General features: G+C 43.1%; 1 protein-coding gene across 4 annotated transcripts in view; it reads left to right on the top strand.

Annotated features, from left to right (window-relative positions):
• Positions 1-16,761, top strand: part of FOXJ2 (forkhead box J2) — a 54,730-nt gene extending 37,969 nt beyond the window's left edge. For 3 of the 4 annotated variants that reach the window (XM_077455701.1, XM_077455699.1, XM_077455700.1), the window contains 2 exons: positions 5,369-5,587; positions 6,350-6,597. In XM_077455701.1, the coding sequence (XP_077311827.1) occupies positions 5,369-5,587; positions 6,350-6,582 (452 nt within the window). In that variant the 3' untranslated portion in view covers positions 6,583-6,597. Of the gene's footprint in view, positions 1-5,368; positions 5,588-6,349; positions 6,598-15,915 lie in introns of those variants that run through there. The other variant, XM_077455702.1, reaches the window with a different exon arrangement.
• The last annotated feature ends 826 nt before the right edge of the window (positions 16,762-17,587 follow it).

The following is a 17,587-nucleotide window of genomic DNA, read 5'->3' as shown; positions in this document are numbered from 1 at the left end:
AGCTGTGGCGAAACTACAAGTCCCATGAGGCATTGCAAGGCTGACATTTACAAGCATGACTCCCACAGGCAGAGGTGTGATGGGACTTGTAGTTTTGCAACAGCTGGAGGGCCACCAGTTTGAGACCCCCTGACCTAAGCGGAGGGCCACCAGTTTGAGACCCCCTGACCTAAGTGGAGGGCCACCAGTTTGAGACCCCCTGACCTAAGTGGAAGGCCACCAGTTTGAGATCCCCTGACCTAAGTGGAGGGCCACCAGTTTGAGACCCCCTGACCTAAGTGGAAGGCCACCAGTTTGAGACCCCCTGACCTAAGAGGAGGGCCACCAGTTTGAGACCCCCTGACCTAAGTGGAAGGCCACCAGTTTGAGACCCCCTGACCTAAGAGGAGGGCCACCAGTTTGAGACCCCCTGACCTAAGTGGAAGGCCACCAGTTTGAGATCCCCTGACCCAAGTGGAAGGCCACCAGTTTGAGATCCCCTGACCCAAGTGGAGGGCCACCAGTTTGAGACCCCCTGACCTAAGAGGAGGGCCACCAGTTTGAGACCCCCTGACCTAAGAGGAGGGCCACCAGTTTGAGATCCCCTGACCCAAGTGGAGGGCCACCAGTTTGAGATCCCCTGACCCAAGTGGAAGGCCACCAGTTTGAGATCCCCTGACCCAAGTGGAGGGCCACCAATTTGAGACCCCCTGACCTAAGTGGAGGGCCACCAGTTTGAGACCCCCTGACCTAAGAGGAGGGCCACCAGTTTGAGATCCCCTGACCTAAGTGGAAGGCCACCAGTTTGAGATCCCCTGACCCAAGTGGAAGGCCACCAGTTTGAGATCCCCTGACCCAAGTGGAGGGCCACCAGTTTGAGACCCCCTGACCTAAGTGGAAGGCCACCAGTTTGAGATCCCCTGACCCAAGTGGAGGGCCACCAGTTTGAGACCCCCTGACCTAAGTGGAAGGCCACCAGTTTGAGACCCCCTGACCTAAGTGGAGGGCCACCAGTTTAAAGCGGGAGTTCCGCCGTTTTTTTTTTTTTTAAAAGCCAGCAGCTACAAATACTGCAGCTGCTGACTTTTAAAATAAGGACACTTACCCGCCCAGCGCGCCCGCGATGTCGGCACCCGAAGCCGATCTCTCGTTCGTCTCTCGGGTGCTGCCGCCGCCATCTTGGGTATGGGAATCAGGAAGTGGAGCCTTTCGGCTTCATTTCCCGGTTCCCTACTGCGCATGCGCGAGTCGCGCTGCGCAATAAGGACAGTCCCCGCTGTCTCTGGGATCCGTGTGTTTCCCAGCAGGCAGCGGGGGGACTTTCGGAAAGGGGCGTAGATTCTGCGGAAAGGGGGCGTAGATTCTGCGGAAATGGGGCGTAGATTCTGCGGAAAGGGGCGTATATTTTGCAGAATCTACGCCGGAAGTGGGTGCAGATACCTGTACTGTACAGGTGCCAATTGTGGCGCCGGAGGGTTCCAATGAGCAGAAGGTCCACTTTAGGGTGGACCTCCACTTTAACCACTAGGGGGAGGGGTTAGGTATGACGTGTGTTTTTTTTTTTTTACTGTTGGGGGGGCGTGGCTTGGCGTGTGACATCACTGATCGTCTTTCCCTATAACAGGGAAGAGACGATCGGTGACAGCCTCAGTAGGAAGCACGGGGAGAGGATTGTTTACACAGACCTCTCCTCGTTCTTCAGCTCTGTTACCCGATCGCGGCACACCAGCGGCGATCGGGTCCCGCGGTCACGGAGCTCAGGACTGGGTTGCGAGCGCGCCGCCACCTATGGCTGGGCACATAAAGAGCAATGTTCCTGTACATTGATGTGCCCTGCTCTGCCATTCTGCCGACGTAAATGTGCAGGAGGCGGTCCTTAAGCGGTTAAAGTAAAAAAAATATTTATTTTTCAAAATTTTTGGTCTTTTTTTTTTTCATTTACGTCGCAAAAAAATAAAAAATAAAACGCAGTGGTGATCATATACCACCAAAAGAAAGTTGATATAAATGTAATTTATGTACAGCATCGCACAACGGCGCAATTACCAGTTAAAGTAGCGCAGTGCTGAATAGCAAAAAAATGGCCTGGGTCATGAAGGGGGGTAAACCCTCCAGGAGGGCAAGTGGTTTCAGTACATAAGGAGCGCGATTCTAGGGAGGCCGGAATTTCCATTTCACTCCTGAAGAGTGACAGGAGGCTGAAATAATAACCTCTTCAGAACCAGCACACAGACTTGCTTTGAATGGAGATATTTTGTGTTTAACCACTTCAGCTCTGGAAGGTTTTACCCCTCCCTTCATGACCAGGCCATTTTTTTTTTTTTTTTTTTTTTTTTGCTATTCAGCAACTACACTGCTTTATCTGCACTGTAGTTGCACGGTCATGCAACACTGTACCCAAATTAAATTTTAATCATTTTTTTTTTCTCACACAAATAGAACTTTCTTTTGGTGGTATATGATCACCGCTGGGTTTTTCATTTTTTTTATTATAGAAAAGGAAAAAGACTGACATTTAAAAAAAAAATAATTAAAAATGTTCTATGAAGCATATCCAATAAAAAAATGGAAAATAACGAATTGCTTCACAAATTTTGGCCAGAATGTATTCTGCTATACATGTTTTTGGTTAAACAAAAAAAATAAAAAATCACAATAAGCGTATATTGATTGGTTTATGTAAAATCTCTAATGTCTATGGAATATATATTGGAATTTTAAATTTTTTTTTGTATACTACTATAAATATATTTATTTATATAAATAATTTAATATATTATATATAAATATATTATTTATAAACATTTATTTTTTGTATACTACTAATGGCAGCGATCAGCGACTTATAATGAGACAGTGCAGCGGTCAATCTGACATTAACTGGAACATATACTGAATTTTTTTTTTTATATACTACTATAAATATATTTATATAAATAATATGATATATATTGTAGACATGTCACTGGAGAAGTGGTCGAGGGGGTGTACATCTCACCTAGGTTGCTACACAGTGTGAGATGGTAAATCCAGGATGGATCAGTTTCTCAGCAGCGATATGCTGCTGAGTTGTTATTTAATTTTGCCGGGCCTGGGTTTATATGGAATGGCAGGTAGGTTTGGTAGAGGGACCTGTCATTCCACATCCCCCGATCCAGTTCTGGGTTTGGGATCAGGTGAGCTTGGATCCTAATTAGCCTGGGAAGCTAAAGGCTCTGTAGGGTCTGCAGGTGATTGCTTCTCAGCCAGGGAATGAACAGCCTGTATGTTGAAGGAAGCTGCAAGCACAGCCACTGCTGGAGCTAAAACTCACCCTGCGATATCCAGGTGAAAGACGCTGTGTTCATAAGTGTCAGATAGGTGAGAAGAACCTGTTAGTAAGCGCCCAGCCGGGCTAGGACTTTTATTTTTGTTGTACTTAAAAGCACGGTGTTGCTGTATATTTTTGTTTGTTGGACTGTTTGTACCACGAATAAACGCCAAGATCTGCTTTATAAATTCCAAGTCTGCTGTGAACTGTGTCCAAACACACCCTACCCCGGGAAGATCCCTTACAAAATATATATATATATATATATATATATATAATTTATTGTATATAAATATATTATTTATTTATTTTTTGTATACTACTAATGGCAGCGATCAGCGACTTATAATGGGACAGTGCAGCGCTCAATCTGACATTAACTGGAATATATACTGGAATTTTTTATTTTTTTTATATACTACTATAAATATATTTATATAAATAATATGATATATATATATAAATATAATATATTGTATATAAATATATTTATTTATAAATATATTATTATTTAAATTTTTTTTATACTACTAATGGCGGCGATCAGCGACTTATAATGGGACAGTGCAGCGCTCAATCTGACATTAACTGGAATATATACTGAAATGTTTTATTTTTTTTATATACTACTATAAATATATTTATATAAATAATATGATATATATATAAATATAATATATTGTATATAAATATATTTATTTATAAATATATTATTTATTTATTTTTTGTATACTACTAATGGCGGCGATCAGCGACTTATAATGGGACAGTGCAGCGCTCAATCTGACATTAACTGGAATATATACTGAAATGTTTTATTTTTTTTATATACTACTATAAATATATTTATATAAATAATATGATATATATATAAATATAATATATTGTATATAAATATATTTATTTATAAATATATTATTTATTTATTTTTTGTATACTACTAATGGCGGCGATCAGCGACTTATAATGGGACAGTGCAGCGCTCAATCTGACATTAACTGGAATATATACTGAAATGTTTTATTTTTTTTATATACTACTATAAATATATTTATATAAATAATATGATATATATATATAAATATAATATATTGTATATAAATATATTTATTTATAAATATATTATTTATTTATTTTTTGTATACTACTAATGGCGGCGATCAGCAACTTATAATGGGACAGTGCGGCCATCAATCTGACATTAACTGGAATATATAATGGGATTTTTTTATTTTTTGTATACTACTATAAATATTATTTATTTATATAAATAATATAAAATATTATTTATTTATAAATATATTATTTATTTTGTATACTACTAATGGCGGTGATCAGCGACTTATAATGGGACAGTCTGGCGGTCAATCTGATACGAATGGACGCTGGGTGGGACGACTGTCACTGACATCACCAGTGACATTAATACAGTGATCATACTATACACTGTCACTGTTCTAATGAAACTGTCGGTGCAGGGGTTAACCTCTAGGGCGATCAGGGGGTTAAATATGCGCCTAACTAGGTGTTATGTGTGCTGCTTTTACTAAATATCTCTCAGCTGAGAAACCAAGAGATCGTTCCCTCTGTACAGAGCTCTGTGTTGTTTGCCAACACAGGGCTCTGTGCTGTGATTGGACACAGCCGATCAGCAGGTCCTGGCTGTGAATCATTGGCTGAGACTTGCTGCCAGGCCCCCCCCCCCCCCCACCCCCCAGTGCACAATCATGCACACGCCTTATACCTGGAAGTAGGCCGTGACGTAGCGGTATGTCGCTTGTCCTACAGTGGCCGCTCGCCTTCGGTTGGGTGGGGGGGGGTCACCGATTGGTTAAAGGAAGCGCCACATGTATTGACTCTGCTCAGACTCATCCAGGAGGTTCTGACCCAGCCAATGGACGGTCCCCCATGATGATCCCTTGGTGGCTGAGGGCATCTCAGATTTAGCCTTGTGATATTCTAGTTGGCGCCCACCCCTGCCCGGTGACGATCATCGAACATCTCTGGGTGGGAAATTATAAATATTTGAAGAAAAGTAAACCTATTTATTTATTTTTTGTCTTTGGTCCCCCCCCCCAGACCTCATGGAGAGCCTGCGCCAGGCCGAGCTAAAGAACTGGAGCTTAGACCAGCACCACATCGCCAGCCTGTGTGACTCCTTATCCCATCTGCTAAGCCACACGGGTCTCCTGCCGCCCGCACACGGCCAGACCCCATCCTGCCAATCTCCCTGCATGCCCCCCACCACCAGCAGTTCCTGTGCACTTCAGGGAGCCAAGCCTGGGCACACCATGGCAGGTAAGAGGAGGAAGGAGGCCGGGGAGATCGGGTGTGCTGATTAGTACCACACGGTACAATGATTGTGTGTGGCCAGTTTTAGACGTTGGTTGGCTGGTTGGTTGGCAGTCAGTCTTTCATCGAGAACAATGGGCTTCCCAACCCAGTCCCATACCTACTGGTATAATGTTTGCATGCTGGGACTGATGGTTGCCTTTTTTATAGGCAGAATTTCACATTATGCTGGATGAGCTTTGTCCGGCACTAACCTTCCTGTCTATTACTGGTACTACAAATCGGTTCCCTTGCAAATCCACACAAAAGAGAGACGGGGTGCCGCTCCGGGGCTCCTGTCCTCTCTGGAGTGTAGGCTTGGAAGGAGCTCGTCTCAGCTCAATGTATGCAGACAAGGAAAGGGATCGTTCCGGGTGCTGCACATCCAGCAAAACCCATAGGTAACCATGGTAAGAGCAGCCATGACGAAGCACCGTGGGCAGGGCGAAACACGTTAGGGGGGGTGGTGGCCTGGATAGAGTCTGGACTGAGGCTGCTCTTGCCTTCATACTCATGGGTGTTTGTTGTTTCCTTGGTAGGCAATAAGAGCAGCCATGACGAAGCCCAGTGGGCAGGGCGAAACACGTTAGGGGGCGTGGTGGCCTGGATAGTGTCTGGACTGAGGCTGCTCTTGCCTTCATACTCATGGGTGTTTGTTGTTTCCTTGGTAGGCAATATATATATATATGAGCAATTGTTAACCCATTGCAAATGTTTTTCTCTCTCTAGTGGCCACCTATGGGCAAAACCAACCAACTCCAGTGTCTTGTGGTCACAATTTCACTGCACCCCCTGGATATCCTATTCACACCCAAGCACCACCACCAACATACAGCCAGCAAGGTGAGAGCCCATTCTTATCATGTCTTGCTATAGGGTTGCCCCAGTGTGGCTACTTTGCCCGTAGCCTTTCATATCTGCCTCCAGAGAGACTCTGCGTTGTGAGACCATCAGTACAATAGAGCATCGCTTCTCAACTCCAGTCCTCAAGGCACCCCGACGGGTCATGTTTTCAGGATTTCCCTCAGATGAAAAGGGCCGTGGTAATTACAAAAATTGGAAAACACTCCCAGAACTGCATCCATATATATCTACTTAAGGACCGCCTCCTGTATATCTACTTAGGGACCGCCTCCTGTATATCTACTTAGGGACCGCCTCCTGTATATCTACTTAGGGACCGCCTCCTGTATATCTACTTAGGGACCGCCTCCTGTATATCTACTTAGGGACCGCCTCCTGTATATCTACTTAGGGACCGCCTCCTATATATCTACTTAAGGACCGCCTCCTGTATATCTACTTAGGGACCGCCTCCTGTATATCTACTTAGGGACCGCCTCCTGTATATCTACTTAGGGACCGCCTCCTGTATATCTACTTAGGGACCGCCTCCTGTATATCTACTTAGGGACCGCCTCCTGTATATCTACTTAGGGACCGCCTCCTGTATATCTACTTAGAGACCGCCTCCTATATATCTACTTAAGGACCGCCTCCTGTATATCTACTTAGGGACCGCCTCCTGTATATCTACTTAGGGACCGCCTCCTGTATATCTACTTAGGGACCGCCTCCTGTATATCTACTTAGGGACCGCCTCCTGTATATCTACTTAGGGACCGCCTCCTGTATATCTACTTAGGGACCGCCTCCTGTATATCTACTTAGGGACCGCCTCCTGTATATCTACTTAGGGACCGCCTCCTGTACATATACGTTGGCACTTTGAAGAGGGATATCTCGGTAACAGCGGCTGCTGCCACAACCGAGGGATCCTTCTTAACAGGAGGTGGTCCTGTGTGCGATAACGGTGGTCTCTGCGGCGGGTTCGCCGCGATATCACTGTTATCGGCGGCGGGAGAGGTGCCACCACTCCCTCCCGCCGCTCTCCGCCGCTTACCGGAGCCGTCCGTAGCGGCGGAGGCGATCGGGTCCTTTCCTGTGCTGGGTATGGAGACAAGTGAGGCTAAGATGGCCCCCCCCACCTGTCTCTACCGTAGGAGGGGGGAAGCGACGTCATAACGTCACTTCCGCCCATACCTCTTAAAGGCACATTTTTTTTCAATGTAATTTTTTTTTTTTTATTATTGCATTTAAGTCCAAATATGAGATGTGAGGACTTTTTTACCCCCCCCCAGATCTCATATTTTAGAGGCCCTGTCATGCTTTTTTCTATTACAAGGGATGTTTACATTCCTTGTAATAGGAATAAAAATGACACCATTTTTTTTTTTTTTTTAAAGTGTAAAAATAAATAAAATCAAGTAAAATAAATAAGAATTTATTTTTATTTATTTTTTATTTTTTTAAACACCCCGCCCCGACGAGCTCACACACAGAAGCGAACGCATACGTGAGCAGCGCGCCCCCGCATATGAAAACGGTAGTCAAACCACACATGTGAATTATCGCCGCGATCGGTAGAGCGAGAGTGATAATTCTAGCCCTAGACCTCCTCTCCGTAATGCAAAATATGCAACTTGTAGAATTTTTTTAAATGTCGCTTATGGAGATTTTTAAAGGGGAAAAGTTTGACGCCGTTCCACGAGCGGGGGGGGGGGGGGCGCAATGTTGAAGCGTTACATGTTGGGTATCAATTTACTCGGCGTAACATTATCTTTCACAATATATAAAAAATTGGGCTAATTTTAGGCTGGATTCACACCTGTGCAGTTTTAGTGCTTTTTGCAAATTTGTACTAGAGTCCATTTAACATGGTTTCCTATGGAACGCGATCTGTAGTGCAAATCTGCAAAAAGCCCAAAAAATGCCCTAGGTGTCAATCCAGCCTTACTGTTGTCTTTTTTTTTTTTTTATTAAAAAAAAAGTGAATTTTTTCCCCCCAAAAAAAAAGTGCGCTTGTAAGACAGCTGCGCAAATACGGTGTGATTTTTTTGTGTATTTGCGCAGCGGTCTTACAAGCGCACTTTTTTTTGGGGAAATAATTCACTTTTTTTTTTTTTTTTAAATAAAAGTGTTTACATGTTTAAAACTTTTTTTTTTTTTTGCTAGAAAATTACTTAGAACCCCCGAATATTATATATTGTTTTTTTTTTTTGTTTTTTTTCTAACACTCTAGAGAATAAAATGGTCATTGCAATACATTATTTATGTATTGCAATGACCATTTTATTCTCTAGAGTGTTAGAAAAAAAACAAAAAAAAAACCCAATATATAATATTTGGGGGTTCTAAGTTATTTTCTAGCAAAAAAAATAAAAAAATAAAAAAAACTTAGAACCCCCGAATATTATATATTGTTTTTTTTTTTTTTTTTTTCCTAACACTCCCTTTTCAGCCTTTTCAGATTTGATGTTTACATGTTTAAAACTTTTTTTTTTTTTTTTTTGCTAGAAAATAACTTAGAACCCCCGGATATTATATATTGTTTTTTTTTTGTTTTTTTTCCTAACACTCTAGAGAATAAAATGGTCATTGCAATACATAAAAAAATGTATTGCAATGACCATTTTATTCTCTAGAGTGTTAGAAAAAAAAAAAAAAAACAATATATAATATTTGGGGGTTCTAAGTTTTTTTTTTTTTGCTAGAAAATTACTTAGAACCCCCGAATATTATATATTGTTTTTTTTTTTCTTTTCTAACACTCTAGAGAATAAAATGGTCATTGCAATACATAATGTATTGCAATGACCATTTTATTCTCTAGAGTGTTAGAAAAAAAACAATATATAATATTCGGGGGTTCTAAGTTATTTTCTAGCAAAAAAAAATAAAAAAAAGTTTTAAACATGTAAACTTCAAATCTGAAAAAGGCGGCCCGGTCCTTAAGTGGTTAAACTTGAATTGGAAGAGAGAAGGGGGATAAAGAGCCACGAGGCCCTAATTCTGTTTTTTTTTTTTTTTTAGGCAAAATGGACAATTAATATGGTACAAAAATATATTTTATTAACAATGGATCATGTCAAACAGGTCAAAAAGAGAAGAATTAAAAACATACAATAGGCATACGATAGATTATGAAAATCTAGTGGGGACACACAAGGGTCCCGTTACAAAGCCTCTTTTTATGTTGTAACCTTACAGCAGTAAGGGGAGAAAATCCCCCATCACCAGCACTGCACTGCAGGAAAACTTCTCAGCACCAGCACTTTATTTGCTGGTGCTGATACTTGGGCACTTTAAAGCGGGGTGCCCCCTAAAAAAAAAAAAAAAAAAAAAAAAAAAAAATTAAAAGTCAGCAGCTACAAATACTGCAGCTGCTGACTTTTAATGAATCGGACACTTACCTGTCCCGGGGTCCAGCGATGCTGGGAAACTAAGCCCCACCCCCCTCTCCCCGTTCCGCTCGCGTGGCGCCGGCATTCTTACTGTGGGCCACCCGTCTGTGGCTTCACAGCGCATGCACAAGCGGCGCCGTGATACGCCGCACAGTCACCTGGGACGCGTGACGGGTCCCAGATGACTGTGCGGCGCCGAGGGGAAGCGATGTCACCAGCCCGGGCACTGAAGGAGGCAGACTACGAGGGACCTCCTAGCAACAGGCATTTAGAGGTGAGTAAAAAAAATTTTTTTTTTTTCCAATAATTTTTTTTTTTACATTATTTTTTTTTTTTTTTATGAATTTTCAGCTATTTATTTTTTTTTTTTTGGTGGCAAAACCACTTTAAGTTTGCAAATTGTTTTCAAATTGTTTGCACGGGCATTATTATTATTACTACTAGCACCTGCATGTGTTATATTTGTTATATATGTTTATATGTGTTATATATGTTATATATGTTTATATGTGTTATATATGTTATATATGTTTATATGTGTTATATTTGTTATATATGTTTATATTTGTTATATTTGTTATATATGTTTATATGTGTTATATATGTTTATATGTGTTATATATGTTTATATGTGTTATATTTGTTATATATGTTTATATGTGTTATATTGGGCCACTATAAGTTTGCACATTTTTTTACAGTGTTTTGCACGGACATTTATGTTGATTATTCTGTGGACTTTTAATGACTTATTATAATCAAATGCTCTTGAACAACACTTATTAGCACTAGAGGTCGACTGATATGCGTTTTTCTCTGGCCGATGCTGATATCTAGAAATCGCGGCGGCCGATATATGATGCTGATTTTTTTTTTATTTTGGGCCGATATGTTAGGCCGATTTTTATTTTTATTTTTTCCTTATTTTTCCCTTCATCTCATAAAATCTAACAGTTAGACTCCTTTCACACTGGGGCGTTTTTCGGGCGCTTTTGGGCTAAAAATAGCGCCTGTAAAGTGCCTTGAAAACGGCTCCCCTGCAGTCTGTGTGGAAGCCGATGGGAGTCGATGCGCTGGCAAGACGTCAAAAAAAATAAAAATAAAAAAAAATCCTGCAAGCAGCATCTTTGGAGTGGTGTACACCCCTCCCCCACCACTCCTGCCCATTGAAATGAATGGGCACCGCTGCCGAAGCACCTGCAATGCGATTTGGCTGCAGAGCTTCACAGGCGCATTTAACCCTTTCCTCGGCCACTAGCTGGGTTATAAGTGCCCCGCTAGCTGCCGAATAGCGCCGCTAAAATGACGGCAAAGCACCGCTAAAACTAGCAGCGTTTTACCGTCAACGCCTGCCCGCTCCAGTGTGAAAGCAGCCTTAGAGCCCGTTCACATTGAGGCGGCACGACTTGCAGCGCGACTACCTCAGGCGACCGGGATCCGACTTTAGCGGCGGCTTGTGAAATGACTTCTGTATAGAAGTCAATGCAAGTCGCCCCAAAAGTCGTACAGGAACCTTTTTCTAAGTCGGAGCGACTTGAGTCGCTCCGATTTAGAACGGTTCCATTGCATAGAGCGGGACGCAACTTGTCCGGCGGCTAAGTCGCCTGACGGGTCGCCCCTTTGTGAACCAGCTCTTAAGTGATACAGAAAATTTCTTACATTTTTAAACATTTATTAAACAAAACAAACCTCCAATCAGTTCACTCGTATGTATAATTTAGTTAAGATAAAAAACAACTATGTATTAAATACACAAAAACAGGTACTTTACTGCTTTTTAAAAAAAAAAAAAAAAAATCAGTGTATTTTTTTTTCAAAAAAAATGCGTTTGAAAGACCTCTGCGCAAATACCGCGTCACATAAAATATTGCAACAACTGCTATTTTATTCCCTAGGGTCTCCGCTAAAAAAATATATATCATTGTTGGGGGGTTCTAAGGGATTTTCAAGCAGAAAATACTGGATTTTTACTTGTAAGCAACAAGTGTCAGAAAAGATTTAGTCTTTAAATGGTTAAAATGAGAACTTCTACACACAGAACTCAGTTCATTCAGAAGTGTAAACATTGTATCACTTTACTCTTTTCTTGGCAGAGCCCAGAGAGGAGGGAAGTCACTTCACTGATTAAGTTCAGGCAGCTTACATTGACTTCTATTACAGAAGTCTTTTGTAAGTCTCACTGAACATATAATTGGCCTTTTTATCAGCACAATTGGCTGATTAATTAAAAAAACGCCAAATATCGGCCGATATATCGGTCCACCTCTAACTAGCACTTTATATATTTTGGAATAATACTTGACTTGATCATTTTTTTTTTTTACTTGATTTTGACTGCTTCTGCACTAGAAGAGGCACTTTCATACAGATAGATCGTGACCTCGACTTTATCTATTTTCAGATGTATTTTTTTTTATATTTATTTTATGAAATATTGCAGTCATTATATTTATTTATATTTACAGTGCCTTGCAAAAGTATTCGGCCCCCTTGAACTTTTCAAACTTTTGCCACATTTCAGGCTTCAAACATAAAGATATAAAATTTTTATTTTTTTGTGAAGAATCACCAACAAGTGGGACACAATTGTGAAGTGGAAGGAAATCTATTGAATAATATAAACTTTTTTAGCAAATAAAAAACTGAAAAGTGGTGCGTGCAAAATGATTCGGCCCCTTTACTTTCAGTGCAGCAAACTCACTCCAGAAGTTCAGCGAGGATCTCTGAATGATCCAATGTTGTCCTAAATGACTGATGGTGATAAATAGAATCCACCTGTGTGTAATCAAGTCTCTGTATAAATGCACCTGCTCTGTGATAGTCTCAGGGTTCTGTTGAAAGCGCAGAGAGCATCATGAAGACCAAGGAACACACCAGGCAGGTCCGTAATACTGTTGTGGAGAAGTTTAAAGCCGGATTTGGATACAAAAAGATTTCCCAAGCTTTAAACATCCCAAGGAGCACTGTGCAAGCGATCATTTTGAAATGGAAGGAGTATCAGACCACTGCAAATCTACCAAGACCTGGCCGTCCCTCTAAACTTTCAGCTCAGACAAGGAGAAGACTGATCAGAGATGCAGCCAAGAGGCCCATGATCACTCTGGATGAACTGCAGAGAACTACAGCTGAGGTGGGAGAGTCTGTCCATAGGACAACAATCAGTCGTACACGGCACAAATCTGCCCTTTATGGAAGAGTGGCAAGAAGAAAGCCATTTCTCAAAGATATCCATAAAAAGTCTCGTCTAAAGTTTGCCACAAGCCACCTGGGAGACACACCAAACATGTGGAAGAAGGTGCTCTGGTCACATGAAACCAAAATCCAACTTTTTGCCCACAATGCAAAACGATATGTTTGGGGTAAAAGCAACACAGCTCATCACCCTCAACACACCATCCCCACTGTCACACATGGTGGTGGCAGCATCATGGTTTGGGCCTGCTTTTCTTCAGCAGGGACAGGGAAGATGGTTAAAATTGAGGGGAAGATGGATGCAGCCAAATACAGGACCATTCTGGATGAAAACCTGTTGGAGTCTGCAAAAGACCTGAAACTGGGACGGAGATTTATCTTCCAACAAGACAATGATCCCAAACATACAGCAAAATCTACAAAGGAATGGTTCACAAATAAACGTATCCAGGTGTTAGAATGGCCAAGTCAAAGTCCAGACCTGAATCCAATCGAGAATCTGTGGAAAGAGCTGAAAACTGCTGTTCACAAACGCTCTCCATCCAACCTCACTGAGCTCCAGCTGTTTTGCAAGGAAGAATGGGCAAGAATTTCAGTCTCTCGATGTGCAAAACTGATAGAGACACCCCAAGCGACTTGCAGCTGTAATCGCAGCAAAAGGTGGCTCTACAAAGTATTAACGCAAGGGGGCCCAATCATTTTGCACGCCCCACTTTTCATTTTTTTATTAGTTAAAAAAGTTTCAAAAATCCAATAGATTTCGTTCCACTTCACAATTGTGTCCCACTTGTTGGTGATTCTTCACAAAAAATAAAAATGTTATATCCTTATGTTTGAAGCCTGAAATTTGGCAAAAGGTTGAAAAGTTCAAGGGGGCCGAATACTTTCGCAAGGCACTGTATGTATATATATATATATATATATATATATAGTTGCCTTGTATTAAAGTGGTGTTGCCACCAAAAAATAAAAATTTGCTTAAAATTCTTAAAAAAAAAAAAAAAAATAATTGGCAAAAAATTTTATTTTTACTCACCTCTAAATACCTGTTGCTAGGGGGGTCCCTCGTAGTCTGCCTTCTTCCTTGCCAGGGCTGGTAACATCACTTCCCCTCGCGCCGCACAGTCACATGTCCCAGGTGACTGTACGGCGTATCAAAGTGCCCTGCGCCGCTCGCACATGCACAGTGGGTGCCCGGCTGTGGCTCCACAGCACGCATGACGGCGCGGCTTCGTTCCCCCCGCATCGCTGGACCCTGGGACAAGTAAGTGTCCGATTATTAAAAGTTTGTAGCTGCTGACTTTTTTTTTTTTTTAGCGGGTACCCCATTTTAAATAGCTTCATACTTTATTCACTCCCACACCCCATTCCCCTGTATAGCCCAGCACTACTCTTATTCATTTGATCTTTTGTTCTTTGGGTCTGGATACCCCCTTTCAGTGCATGCAGCAATATCCAACTTCCCCTATCTAATTGGTCGGCGCGGAGATATTTTACTTTATTATTTGTGATCACTACAGCAAAAGGGTCTCAGGCCCAGCAAGGGGACCCAAGCAAAAATGTTGAGATTGAAAGGCGGCGTGAAAAAAGGCCGGGCCTATGCTTCATTACATAAGCAAAACCGATACCCTAAACTCAAGCCTGCTACATCATGTCTTAGTAAATTTGGAGATCTTCTCGTACGACATATGGACCAGCTCTTACATTTCTGCCATACTCCTTAACTACTTTCAGCCCCCGGACCATTTTGCTGGTCAAAGACCAGACCACTTTTTTGCGTTTCGGCACTGCGTCGCTTTAACTTGACAATTGCGCGGTCGTGCGACGTGGCTCCCAAACAAAATTGACGTCCTTTTTTTTCCCACAAATAGATCTTTCTTTTGGTGGTATTTGATCACCTCTGCGGTTTTTATTTTTTGCGCTATAAACAAAAATAGAGCGACAATTAAAAAAAAACGCATTATTTTTTACTTTTTGTTATAATAAATATCCCCCAAAAATATATAAAAAAAAACATTTTCCCCCTCAGTTTAGGCCGATACGTATTCTTCTACGTCTTTTTGGTAAAAAAAAAAAAAAAAAAATCGCAATAAGAGATTATTGATTGGTTTGCGCAAAAGTTATAGCGTTTACAAAATAGGGGATAGTTTTATGGCATTTTTATTAATATATATATATATATATATATATATATTTTTTACTAGTAATGGCGGCGATCAGCGATTTTTATTGTGACTGCGACATTACGGCGGACACATCGGACATTTTTGACACATTTTTGGGACCATTGTCATTTATACAGCAATCAGTGCTATATAAATGCAGTGAGTCCTGTGTAAATGACACTGGCAGTGAAGGGGTTAACCAGTGGAAGGCAGTGTAGGGGTTAAGTGTTCCTAGGGGTGTGTTACTAACTGTGGGGGGGGCTGGGCTTTCATTTAGTGAACACTGATCTCTGCTCCAATCACATGGAGCAGAGATCAGCGTCATCAGTTGCTAGGCAGAACGGGGAGATGCTGTTTACAACGACATTTCTCCGTTCAGCCGCCCCGTGAGACGATCGCGGGTACGCCCGCGGCAATCGAGTCCGCGGAACCCGTGACCGGGATCACGGGGGTCCCGACCGGCACGCGAGCGCGGTGGCAGGGCGGCATTGAAGATTGGACGTACCTGTACGCCAATATGCCTGCCTGTGCCATTCTGCCAACGTACATCGGCGTGCGCTGGTCGGGAACCGGTTAAGGCCTTCTGGCTCACCTTCCACGTTCTTCTCTTTTCTGTGTCAGTCAGTGGCGCTGTAACTTTTAGGAGACGAGGCTGAAAACGTTGCTAATTGCTTTTTGTTCTTCGCAGGTCGCCACCCCAGCGAACTCTGTACCCACCGCCCCGTCCGACAATGCGCCATCCGCACAACGACGAAATCGAAGATACCTTTGACTGGGACTCTATCGCTTAGAACCTGCGCCAGCTTCCCCAGGAGAGGGTACTGCAAAGCCCTTCCACGTGTATAGACCTATATATATAATTCTATAAATAAATATATATGATTATATATCTTTGCCCGACAATCAGGGACAAAATGCCCCTCTCTCTATGGTCGAGGGAGGGAAGAATGAATGAAGAGAAGCACCCCCCTACTCCCCTCCCCCCCCCCCCCCCTTATCCATGCACAGTCATTTCAACCTCTCCCACTGTGATGTCCCTGCGGACAGCGATATGTGTGTGTGCCACAAGAAAACCGGTCCTCGTATGGGGGGGGCCCCCAGTGCCAAGAACTGTGGTGTTTACGGTGGGTGAGGACCTTCGAGGTGCTCACGGAGTGGCGGGGGGGGGAGGGTGAGGAAGGTCTGGATGAATTATTTATAAAGCATACACCTATTGCACAGCACAAAGTGTTATTGGATGATAACAGCCACCTTTTGGTGGAGATCGCTCAGCGGCTCCCCCACCAGCTTCTGAATGGACCTGCAGATCCCAGGAACAGCACTTACCAGACCAGCTGGATTGTCCGTCGTCTTTTCACCATTTTTTTTTTTTGTTGTTTTTTTTTTTTTTTGGGGTTTCACCGTTGGATGTCTATTAGGCGTACCGATCTTGTTGTGAAATAATACATTATTGTACTATCTGGCACTTGTATTGGCAAAGCTATTACATAAATGCTCTCTTGTTATATCCCATAAACTCCAACAAACTTGATGGTGTAAAGTTGTGCTGAGAAGTCAGAGTGTTTTAAAAAAAAAAAAAAAAAAAAAATGTTCAATAATGATTATTTACAAATTTAACACGTTTTTTTTTTTGACCAGGCTCTCAAGTGGAACTATGCCGGGGGGGGGGGGGGGGGGGGGGAGGGGGTCAATTAGCCTCTGGTTAAAAAAATAATAATAATGTAGACTTACCTTGTGGCAGCACAGTGGTGTAGTGGGGGGGGGGGCGGCACAGTGGTGTAGTGGGGGGGGGGGGGCGGCACAGTGGGGGGCGCGGCACAGTGGTGTAGTGGGGGGGGGGGGGGGCGGCACAGTGGTGTAGTGGGGGGGGGGCGGCACAGTGGTGTAGTGGGGGGGGGGGGGCGGCACAGTGGGGGGCGCGGCACAGTGGTGTAGTGGGGGGGGCGGCACAGTGGTGTAGTGGGGGGGGGGGGCGGCACAGTGGTGTAGTGGGGGGGGGAGAGGCACAGTGGTGTAGTGGGGGGGGGGGAGCGGCACAGTGGTGTAGTGGGGGGGGGGGAGCGGCACAGTGGTGTAGTGGGGGGGGGGGAGCGGCACAGTGGTGTAGTGGGGGGGGGGGGGGGCGGCACAGTGGTGTAGTGGGTAGCACTCTCACCTAGCAGTAAAAAGGGTGGCTAGTTTGAATCCCAACCACGACACTACCTGCCTGGAGTTTGCATGTTCTCCCTGTGCCTGCGTGGGTTTCCTCCAGGTACTCCGGTTTCCCCCCACACTCCAAAGACATGCAGGTAGGTTAATTGGCTTCTGTCTAAAATTGGCCCTAGTATATGAATGGGGACCTTGGATTGTGGGCTCCTTGAGGGTAG

The sequence above is a fragment of the Lithobates pipiens genome, unplaced genomic scaffold, assembly GCF_037356315.1.
Source record: "Lithobates pipiens isolate NorthernLeopardFrog02 unplaced genomic scaffold, aLitPip1_a1.2 Scaffold_25, whole genome shotgun sequence".
Classification (NCBI taxonomy): domain Eukaryota; kingdom Metazoa; phylum Chordata; class Amphibia; order Anura; family Ranidae; genus Lithobates; species Lithobates pipiens.
Note: the sequence above shows the minus strand (reverse complement) of the source record. Positions and strands in the feature narration are given on the sequence as shown.